At 39.1% G+C, this 12,050-nt stretch overlaps 1 protein-coding gene across 1 annotated transcript in view; it reads right to left on the bottom strand.

The window, feature by feature from the left end:
* Nucleotides 1–12,050, bottom strand: part of BNC2 (basonuclin zinc finger protein 2) — a 235,956-nt gene that overhangs the window by 105,737 nt on the left and 118,169 nt on the right. The window contains exon 2 of the mRNA XM_086479791.1: nucleotides 11,529–11,631. Within this exon, the coding sequence (XP_086335917.1) occupies nucleotides 11,529–11,631 (103 nt within the window). The remainder of the gene's footprint in view (nucleotides 1–11,528; nucleotides 11,632–12,050) is intronic.

The raw sequence follows: 12,050 nt of genomic DNA, 5'->3' as shown, positions 1-12,050 counted from the left end.
TCCAGCTACAACATGGCATCCTTTGGTGATCTCTTTTCCACTTTTGTCGCCATCCCTTTCACAATTTCATCCAGATAGAAGAGAAATGTTCACTAAGACACTGTGGATTTCAAAAGATCATGGAAGAAGAATAAGTAAAGCATATTCTGATTCATAGGTAAAACCATTTTTTCCTTCTGCCTTTCATTGTATTTAAAAGCTAATAATGGAAATCATTTGCCAAATGCATTTAATCTCTGACAGAGGGACACATATGTGATCTTCTAATTTACAGCTTGCATGTACAGATGTTCACACTTAGGAAAAGGATTCTTAATAGCAATTTAAAATTAAACGTGTGTTGATAATAGGTGATTCAAACCCAAACAACACAGCAACTAAACTGATAAATGTCTTCATGCCTCACCATGCCTCATGCTCTAATAACATTTTTATAACAGATCAAAAAAAAACCTCCAGCACTTCAGTTGCATGTACACAAGATAAATGTTATTAAAAAAAGTCTGAATGAAAACTTTCATTAATTTTACTGTCTATGATCTGATTCCAAGTTGAAACATTTAGATTGCTACTAGGTTTATGTAGCCGAAAGCAGAACCACAGTTTGTTCACAGACGTTGCTTGCTGTCTGTGATTTTTTTTTATCCCTTTGCAAAACTTTGAACCCCATCCAGCTTTGACACACTGCCTCTTCAGTTAATAACTATCAAGTTTCCCCTTGTCTCCTGTCTACTTTTCTTTGAGGCAATTGCGCACTCAGCACCCCGAGATAATAACACACATCTATAAGATAAAAGCAATGGCATTAATGTAATTGTCTGCCTTTCTCTCTTTAGCCTAATCTTTTTTTCCCTTCAGTTTTGACTGCCTCTGTGACACCTGTTTTTGTCTCCTCTGATCCTACGACAGGTTTTCCGCTGACAAGGTTTTTGCCTGACAGAGATTCTGCCAGACAAGAACATAATAAAATATGAAGAACTGCTTGTCAGAGTTTCTGCCAATGCTCACATGAAATAGGGAAAAAAAAAAAAAAAAATCCTGACTTTTTTTTTAAAGGGGCCCCGTGCAGGTCGCTTTTGGCCTGTAAGGAAAACAGCCTCTCTGGCCAATTCCTGCAAGCCAAACAGGTGTTTTCTTTTATGTTTTCTTTCTATAGAAAAAAGTTTTTCTTCGATAGTGGAAAACATGATTACAGGGATAAAAATGAAACAAAAAACCCCCAAAATGCTTTCTGCTAAAATTGAGAGGTTAGACCTAACTTTGTGTAGTGGTACCTCATGAGCATGTTTTTAATTCAGAATTGACCCCTTAAATAAATAAATAAACTGGTAGGCTTTTTCTTCCTCTTCGTTTTTGAGAGCTAATGTGTTCAAACGAACAAGCTGTAAAGGGCCTTCATTCCAAGTTCTCAGGAAAACATCTGGGCTACTAGACACTTCCTGCATGGTCATTCTGCATGAATGAAGGCACCTGACTATGGGGACCATGGTAGGGAAGATGAGACACAGCCTCTTCTCTTCCATGGGATTTGGACCTTACAGTTATCTCTGTCAGTGTGTGCATTTATGCCTATGTGAAGGAGGAATTCAGCACTGATTATTACCCAGATGGAGAAACACATGTAGACTAATCCTGTGAACATCCCAACACACAGCTGCTTTTGTCTGTGTTGGTATCACCTGTAACCTATGCTAGCGGCAGCAACTACTGATCCTTCCATCGTGTCATGGTCCTGAGTGCAGCAACAGCCCTTCATTGTGCTGACCAGCCTCTCCAGAGATCTCCACCCTGCATTCTCAGTCAATGGGTCCAGGACCCCTCCTAAATCTCAGGCCTGGGTGTCCATTCCCTACCTAAGATACCTTGTATGTTTGCCTGTCTGTAGCCCTGTCTTCCAGACGACCCTGAGACACATGTTACAGCCTGGTCTTCAGCCCTGTCTCTGGCCCCATCTTCTTTTGTTTCTGACTGGTGCCCCTGGATTGACCCTTGCTATGCCTGAGGTTGTCAATGGACCCAGTTACTAGCACCTGGTTCTGTCTACCATGATCAGACCTTGAGGAGCTATGCTTATGGTGCAGGAATGGCCAGTGCTGGAGTTGCCCTTGACTCCTGGCTCAGACAACTTCATGGGGCAGCTCCACTTTTGCTACTTCTTGACACAGAGATTGACAGGGTCATTGCTGAAACCTACAATTTATAATGGAAGCCACTAAAGTAATCTATTTCTTTCTATTACCTTGACTAGACATCGATCTTCGCTCATTAAACACCATCTTCAATCTTTCCTATCTCTTGTCTCCAAAGCCAAATGCCTCCTTCCTATCAGCCTTCTTAAAAATATTCTCTCCCTTAATAATGGTGAGATAGGAATTAATATGTATCTTAATGGTCCTAACACCATCTGGTTGACATATTATATACAGTGAGACAGAAGTACATTTGGGAGTCCTATGTTGTGGTCTGGATTTGGAGGATTTCCATCTTAATCCAAATGCACCTCAAATTTTGTTTACTATGATTCACAGATCCACAAAAAGTCTAGGTTGGAAGGAATTTCTGCAGATGGTCTGATGCAGCCTACTCTTAAAAGCAGGTTTTCATATTAGGTTATCTCAGGCCCTGTCAAGCTGAGTCTTTGACATTTAAAGGGGGGAAAATTCCACCACTTCTCGACAATCTATTCCATCTTTTATGCAGCCTTGAAAACTGTAATGAAAATGCAACAGGCACTGCCCACCTGTTAACATCATTCTGTGTTGTAGAATCATTTCACAAAGGCAAGCCAAGACCATGGTGGTGTTGCAGTCCAGGGTATAACTATGGTTCAAGCCTGTGAAATGCTCTCCCACATGTGTTAAACCACCTCAGTTTTCCCAGGAAAACCTGATGTCCTAAAGCTGCAGACAGTTGAAGATGTTCAGACTCTGGGAAGACGGGTTCACACAGCTAGTTCTACCATTCATAAACATCTATCTTTCCCGCCTCAATTCATGTACTGTGACCACTGTAGAAAGCTCCTGTAGAAAATACTTCAGAAAAATTTACTGTAATCAATTAGAATATAATTAGAAAAGTCTTTGAGACCCATGTTCTACATTTCTTGTATTATCTTTTCTATTTCTAAAATCCAGATGGAAATGGGATAATAAAGTAACACTATTGTCTGCTAAATTAATCTGAGGCAATTTTTCTCATAATGCTACAGCTCAAATTGAAATTCTTCCTAGCAGGTAAAAGAAAAAAAAAAAAAAAAAAAGTTTTTTCCATTGAATTTCACATTTGCAAAACAGTTGAGGTGAAGTTACCCATGGTACTATTATCACTGTGTAATATCTGAAAGCAGTATGAGTTTTTTATTCTTCCAGTCAAATCCCATTTTAACCTTATGAAGCTATATGGAATGGAGTGGTAGGGTTTGTTTCATTTAGAGCTCTTTCAATTTGTGTTCTGTTTAACCTTGTGAACTCTAGTTAATTAAGATGTTCCTATAAACAATTAAGCTTCTTGTAGGATCGTTAAGAAGATATAAAAATTTATGATGTAATAAAGTGTAATAAAATGATGAAGTGGTTAGCACATCACAGCAATTCATGTGCAGCAGCACAGGTGTTAAAAGAGACAAGTAAGAAGGTACTGTCACCGAAACATCCTGGAGAATTGTGGATGCATGTTGCAGGAGTCCATCACTGCTTCCCACAAATCCATTGGTGATGTGCACTCTCAGGTCCCACAGAAGTTGTCCTGCTCATCAGTGAATCAAGCAGCAAGCACCAGACACTCTTTTCCTCCTATCTGAAGTTACGCCATGTAGTGAACTTCCTATCACCACACTTAAGGGGGCAAGATAAGGGTTTCACTTACTACCTTTCCAAAAAGCAGCCTCTATTATGTCTGGAAAGAGTAATTCCAAGTGGTAAACAAAAAATCGGTTTTATTGCCTTTCCTCCATCTTGCACATAGCAAGCATATTTTTTTCCTTACTGGATTCTCTCCTTAAGAAGCAAGGGTAAGACATCATTGTCCAAGACATCTCCTAGTATTTTATCCTATGATATTTGGTATACCAAATGGGATGAAGCCTTCTCTGCAAAATGTAAATTCAATAATGACAGGTACCAAATAACAACATCTTGCACTTTTGAAATACCTTTAGCCTAAACCCTTCTGGGCATCTGACAGCTAGTCAAGGGAGACCATAGCTATACAATTGGCCTTATATATATTTCAGAGTTGCCAATAAGTGTCTGACGGTATTAATGCCAGTTCTGTGACACTACAAGATGTGATTAGTAAATTAAAAGAAAACGTTCACAATGAGAAAGCTCTTCACTTTGAGATATGAATATAGCCCAAGCCAGCAGAAAATGGCACTATGCTTCAGAATGGGTCACGATCTATTTAGGGCTTACCAGGCGCTAGAGCAGTCCTTAGCTGACTGAATAATGTCTGGTCAGGAATAATCTCACCTGACCAGATCCAAGGGACACTGACATATTCAGACCCAGGGCTGCAAGACAATAAAGTTGGGAAGAGGAAGAAAGGTCTAACATCTTCCTGATCGCGTTAAGATGTCCTGGGGGTGGCAAGGAAAAAGAAAAAAAAAATTAATATGAATGGACCCCCAGGGAAATCCAAGGAGGTGTGAGTGTGAACACATGTCAGTCAGAGCCTGTGGTTTACCTCCAGGGAAAACCTTACTCGACACCTGAGGATGTCAAATTTGCACGAGTACTAAACCTTTGACCATATGGTTATGTAAGTATCAGCTGAATACAAGGATGGAAAAGGAAGGCTTTTTATTTGATCTTGGGGCAACTAAGCATAATTTCCTTTCTGTCACTTGTGTCTTATAAACCTCTGAAACAATATTGTTTGTCTTGGATGCCCTAACACTTAGATATTCTCAATTGCTTTTACAGAATCACAGAATCACAGAATGGGATTGGATGGAAGGGACCTCTGGAGATCATCTAGTCCACCCCCCCTGCTAAAGAAGGTTCATCTAGACCAGGTTGCACAGGATCACATCCAGGTGGGTTTTGAATACCTCCAGAGAAGGAAACTCTACAACCTCCCTGGGCAGCCTGTGCCAGTGCTCTGCCACCCTCAGAAAACAAGTTCCTCGTCATGTTCAGGTGAAACTTCCTGTGCTCCAGTTTGTGCCCATTGCCCCTTGTCCTGTCGCTGGGCATCATTGAAAAGAGCCTGACCCCATCCTCTTGACACCCACCCTTAGGTATTTATAAGCACTGATAAGGTCCCGTCTCAGTCTTCTCTTCTCCAGGCTAAAGAGCTCCAGGTTTCTCAGCCTTTCCTCATCAGAGAGATGCTCCAGTCCCCTCATCATCTTAGTAGCCCTCCACTGGACTCTCCAGTAGCTCCCTGTCTTTCTTGAACTGAGGAGCCCAGAACTGGACACAGCATTCCAGATGTGGCCTCACCAGGGCAGAGTAGAGGGGGAGGAGAACCTCCCTGGACCTGCTGGCCACATTCTTCTTAATGCACCCCAGGACACCATTGGCCTTCTTGGCCACAAGGGCACATTGATGGCTCATGGTTAACCTTCTGTCCACCAGAAATCCCAGGTCCTTCTCCACAGAGCTGCTCTCCAGCAGGTCGATCCCTAGCCTGTACTGGTGCATGGGGTTATTCCTCCCCAGGTGCAGGACCCTACACTTGCCCTTATTGAACCTCATGAGGTTTCTCTCCAACCAGCTCTCCAGCCTGTCCAGGTCTTGCTGAATGGCAGCACAGACTACTGCCATGTCAGCCACTCCTCCCAGTTTCATGTCATCAGCAAACTTGCTGAGGGTGCACTCCATCCCTTCATCCAGGTCGTTGATGAATATGTTGAATAAGACTGGATCCAGTATTGACCCCTCTTTTACCTCAGCTTGACAAACATTGAAGGTGATATCAGAGTAACCCAAAGCAAACACTACATCACATCATTGCTACCAATGTGGCAGGCTTTAAAACCAGATACTGGGTAATCTGAGTGCATATTCTCTGTGCTCCATCAGCTGCTTTTGGAATTGCTGCTGAAGGGAATCAAAAAGGGATGGCATAGGCAGAGGGTGAGACTTAAAAAAAAGTGTTTAACAGAGTAATGAAAAATACACCTCAGCCTTCAGGGTCAAAAGGAAGTTGTAACAGATGGATTAAAAGTATTTTGTCAGTAGAAGACCGGAAAATCCAGACTAGATCTAAAATAGTTTTGTTTTGAAAGTCATGAAAAGCTAACCTTTGTTATCAATGAATTATAGATAATTACTTTCTTAAAAAAACTCCATGTAACTAAAAAAAAAAAAAAAAAAGACATCTATGATGTTCTCAAGTAATTTTAAAGCATTTTAAATAATTAAATGAACTGAATAGAAGGATACAAGTATGTCTGGTATGCTAAAATTCTGGGTAATTTTTCTATCCTATAGAACTACTCAAAAATAACCCAATTATTTTACCAGCAAACTGTAATAATAGGATTACATTTCTCCCTTTGTTTTTTAGTGTTTTTTCTCTTCTATCTCCATTTTTAAGTAAAGAACAACATAACAATTCTGCCAACTTTTAGAGAGACTCTTAAGATCTGTGATGTGTTTGTGTTTTGTTTTGTTCTACTTTGTTAGAGATGATCTTTGACTTTGCAAACCTGCATTTCTTTCACTCAACAGCTTTGGACTGAGACAGATATAGGAAAATCTGCTGATTTTTATTTCAACATAGAACTTCTCTTCCATCCCACCTTGTTCCCATGCAGCTCACATTTAGAATCTAAACCTTCTTCCTGGACCAACTGTTTTCAGGAACTTCAGGGTAAGGGAATTTCTAAAATTTCCACAGCATTCTTCTTTTTTCTTTTCTTTCTTTATTTACATACTGTCCTTCCTTGCTGTTGTTCTCACTTCATGCCCCCTCCCTCGAAGTGTCAAGGCCAGGTTGGATGCGGCTTTGCGCAACCTGATCTAGTGGAAGGTGTCCCTGCCCATGGCAGAGGGGGTTGAAACTAGGTGATAATTGAGGTCCCTTTCAACCCAATCCATTCTATGATTCTGTGATTCTATTACTCTATGATTAATTTCTTTTACCTCACAATTTCATTAACTACCTTGTAGAAATTCAGAAAACAATCATTCTGAACGAAGAAGTTAGTCATGCCATGCATCTGACTTTATGACAGCGCATTCTCCATTTTCTAGTGGAAGTTGTTTCCATTGTTAGTCTTCTTTATAGCAAGCTAGTACATGCATCATATAGATACTAGCAGAAAACGCCCTTCACAATGTGAAAGTGTAGCCTACATGGCAAGTCTCTGAGCGTGAGTATTCACTGGATGGCGATTTTTAAACTGAAAAAGAGTATTGGATTCGCGCTATGTGCCAAAATCTACTAGTTAATATTGTTTTCATAGAAACTGAAAGGAACTTAATCTCAAATCTCTGACCAAGTCTTGGACTGAAGATAGGGCTGTATGTGGCCTCATCATACCTTAGAGAGGTACTAAAGCCTACTTGAATAAATAGCCCAGACCCAAGCTGTGCCAGCCGGCAGGATGCAGATGAAAAGACATCAAAGATCACTAGAAGACTAAGGATCAGCTTTCTCTGAGAGAAAAAAAAAAGAAGGAAGACAGCAAAAATGTTCACAGGATACTTAATTTCCTAGAATAGATTGAACAGTGTGAAATTCAGCTAGTCCAAGAATGCACATTATACCAAGAACATCTGAAAAAGACGCTGCTGCTGTCTGATCGAGTTTTACCAGTGATCATTTTGAAGGCAAGACAGAGAACTAGTATTTCTGATTTTATGACTTTCCTTGAAACAAGGTGACAATGATTTCAGACAAACTTTATAGTATCATTATACTGTGGGGTTTTTTAAATCTTTGCAAAGTTGGAGATACTGAAACTAAAATAAATAGAACAAATATCATAAACAATAGCTTTAGTCCACTATGACATAAGTTACTTTGACACCAGTTTTTAGAGCAACATGGTTATGAGACAGGATAGACTGTATTTCCCATTGACACTGCATTGGGTCTTTTGATCTGTTGGACCAGATATAATAAGAGTATTGCTGCTAGCAATATGGTAGTTGCTATTCTGACATGAATGATAAGCATGAAAGGCAAAATGCAGTCAATGAAATCAACACCTTTTTACTGCAGACTTGTTTAATTTCTTTCCTTATAAGCGAAGACACTGCCGCTAGGGAAAGTGGGTGGCAAATGAAGTGCGTTTTTTTTTTCACTATTTCCAATAAAGTTTGAGTAAGTGATTTTTGTGCTAAAGCTAGTAAAATGTCATGACTGTCTTCATAGTATAGTATGTTACTTCTAATACAACAAAAATAGCAGGAGAAGAAACTAATTCAAGTATTCAAGAAAGTCTTAATTTGTGTAGTCATCTTACTCCTACATTATTTAAAAGCCGCAAAATACCAATTGCCTGTGTTCAAATAAATTCTCTTTAAAAAAATTTACTATTAAGATTTTAATAAGATTTTATTTTTCACCATATGGACTATACAAAGTATCTTAACCATTAAAAAAAAAAGAAGGAAAAACATCTAACCGTTATCTGTTTGCCTGCTTGAGGCCTAGGAAAAGGCATACCAACTCTATTTATTTATTGTTTTAGAAAATAGATCCTCACCCAAGCTGACAATACGAAAGCCAGGCTTCAGCTGAAAACAAATTAAAACAGTCTAGCTATCGAAATCCTTTAAAATACCCAGACAGTCACACCAGCAATAACCAACTCTCCATTATACACAGCAGTACTAGAGAACACTGCTATGCTCCATGGAGCTTTTGGCTTCAGCCTTAAAAACACTGATGGTAGTATTACCACTGTAGCACAGGGGTGCAGGGTCAAAACTCGATAAGCTGAACTTTTGCCAGCAGAAACATTTATCTTGCCACAAAAGAACTTCTCTGATGAATCTGTTCATATATTGACAATCCCACTTTTGGCTACTCCAGACAGAAGAAATAGAAGTTGTAGGAAACCTTTCCTTTCAAGATGTGTGCAGCTCATTTTAGGTGAGCAACGAAAAATATGAGAAAGACAATGTAAGCAGGAAGAAAGGAAACAGGCCAGAAGTTCCTAAATGCACTAATACTGTGGTGGCTGTATGCCCTTTCCTCCCCACTCCAAGAATTCCAACATTTTAAATGGCAGTTATTAACATGAATTAACTCTGCTCAGATTAGTCAAGTACAGCATGGGAAGACTGCAATTCTAAGCTATTTTTGATCTATTCAGTTAATTATGATTCTAGTTTATCAGAACTGAATAAGCACAGTACTTCCTGTTGGAAACACCTATTCTTTGATAATTACATTCAGTAAAGCTCTACATCATGTGTCAAGAAGCTGAGCTGAAATTCATTAATAAAAACCAGAAGGAAACCCTTTAATTAAAGCAGCAGGAACTACTATTTGCATTCAAGGAACAACTTCTGAAAGTACCGTTCTAAAGGTTTAAAGAAAATCACTTCTGAACAGCAACCTAATTCAGTCATTTTGAAATCTAGGTGCTACAGTGCAATGAATTGATCAGTCTCCTGAATGCTGCCCTCAAAATCCTGGAAAACAGCTAAGATCAAGATTTGAAGCAGATTCATCATAGTCTCCAGGAAGTAATTTATAAGCCTGTGCTTTGAGTATGTATATGAAACATATATCTGACTTGTCTTGCTCTGCCATAAAATGTAAATACTCCAGATGAATGTACACAAAGTGTTCAAAAAAAAAGAATAAATCAGAGCATTTTTCACTTGGTGCAGTAGTAAAACAAACACTTTCTAATAATATACAGCTGTATTAAGTTTTCTATTTGGAATGTTAAGCACTCAGGTACGGGAGCAGGTTTTGTACCCCTAATCATCAGATTCACCTTTCAACTTTCTGAATTTGTAAACCAGAGACATTTCTATTATACACACTGTGGTAATCTCAGATTACTGTCATATGTTCCAACTTTAAATTCAACCACCTCACAGGAAGAATTTAGCAGGAAAATCTGATCACACTCTTCTAAGACGTACTGGTTAAAAAGAAAATACAGGATGCCCATATGCCAGAATCTAAGTGCTAGACTCTTGATTTCTATTACTCAATGTGAGGAGACACTGGAGAACAGCTAGACAACTCTTCCCTATTTGTGCATCAGCAAAACCTCAGATGCTGATTCCACGCAAAGCTTGAAGCACGCCTGAACTATACAAACTTTGAGAGGTTTAGCGAGCCTTCCAAGAAATGTGAGTCTGGTTATACTGCAACTGAAGATATCTTTCTGGAAATTAAGGGGAGTGAAAATAATCTGTGTTCCTAGAGAATCTAGTATATAATAAATCTGCATTCAGCTACCAGATTGGTGGTGTTAGGGTATCTCTAGGCAGGCTGTATATATTACTATGTAGTGACACAGGACTGCATGGTACCTGCACCCGTGCTTTCCTTTCCATGTACGTGAATGTTTTAAAAACTTCTCTGGCATTCTGTGCCATTGAATTTGTTGAGCATTCACACTTGCTGTATGTCAGCACACTCAGGCACAAATACACAGGGACATGAACGAAATAAATAGAGATCAAGTGCATCTTAGGAGGGAAGTACTAAGCTTCCACCCCGTGTTTCATGAAGATAAAATAAAATGTATATAATATAACCCACCGAATGTCTGGCAGCAGTGGGGAGTGGATACAGTGCTTGCTGAAGTGCCAATAGCCTAGACCATGAGAAGAAATCTCCAATGCTCATTTCTTCTGCAAACATAGTAATCTTTATCTCCTCCCCCTACACTTTTTTTTTCCCACTAAATTATTTTAGGTATCCTTCTTATTTGCCTTCTCATTGTGTATACAGCTTTATCTTTCTCTCTCATGAATAGATTAATCAAGACTGTCAAGAAAAAAACGCCACCAAACACGCAAAATAGTAAAGGATAAATAAAATAGAAGGTCTGTAAGTGTATTTTGATGCCTTTATACAGGATCTGGGCATTCTAATCCCTCCTTTCGTTCTTTAGCTACTTAAACATGGGAGGAGATCATATATGCACACTTTTGTTGAGCCATACAGGATACACTCATTTCATTCTGACATCAAAGCTGTGAAAGTTGGACATTGGTATGATTGAATTTTCATTAGGCTCCGTGACTTACTGGCTGATGCTTCTTTGCAATACAAACTCTGCTGTGCAACCATACTATAAACTTTTTGCCTTTCTACTAAGCCCTACTAGAACTATATTATTTCCTGGAAGCTGGAATATTCTTTTGAGCCATACACAAGCTGTTGAACTCCAGTGGCACTTGAAGCTATTGCTAGAATAACGGACTCTCACTTTTTCATCCTAGAATTGGCGTAAAAAAAGCACATGCATGCACACACATGCACAAACCTATAGAGTGCACGCACATGCATGTACAGACAAAAGGTATCACTACTGCCTATATCACTCTAGCTTTTATTAGGGAAAGATGGACAGAACAAAGAAAATAGACACTTCTTACCATGTGCTACCCATCCATGTTTACACTGATCACAGGTTCTCAGGTTAATCTTCCCTGGCTGAAAACATTCACATGTGCAATTTACCAGTGTACAGCGGATGGCCTGGAAAAAGAAATAGAAAACAGATATTAATGTCTTTCTTCCTTCTGGTACAAATTTATAGTGAGGGCTAGAAGGGTATTAACTGTACAGTAAAAATGAGCCTTCTAACAATCAAAGCATCGCTTATTCTTGTAAGTAGAGATTAATTTTGTTTCAAAAACATACATCAGTATCCCTGAGCAATGATAATGAAACCGCTTATTCAATAATAACATAGTCTGTTGTCCCATGGAGATGAATACATTCCCAAAGTCTTTAAAAGAATTGCTCTATTTCCTCCAGGAAAAAAAAAAAAAAAAGTGGTAGGATGAGGATTCTGTGGGTGTTCCACAAATTTCCTGGTTTTGCATCAACTGCCTGAAGGAAAAAGTTACTAGTGATGTCTTACCATAGCAGCATATCAACATGATTAAAACCAA

This window comes from Leptosomus discolor, chromosome Z (genome assembly GCF_034619465.1).
Source record: "Leptosomus discolor isolate bLepDis1 chromosome Z, bLepDis1.hap2, whole genome shotgun sequence".
Lineage (NCBI taxonomy): Eukaryota > Metazoa > Chordata > Aves > Leptosomiformes > Leptosomidae > Leptosomus > Leptosomus discolor.
The sequence above is the reverse complement of the archived record's forward strand: the minus strand, read 5'-3'. Positions and strand labels throughout refer to the sequence as shown.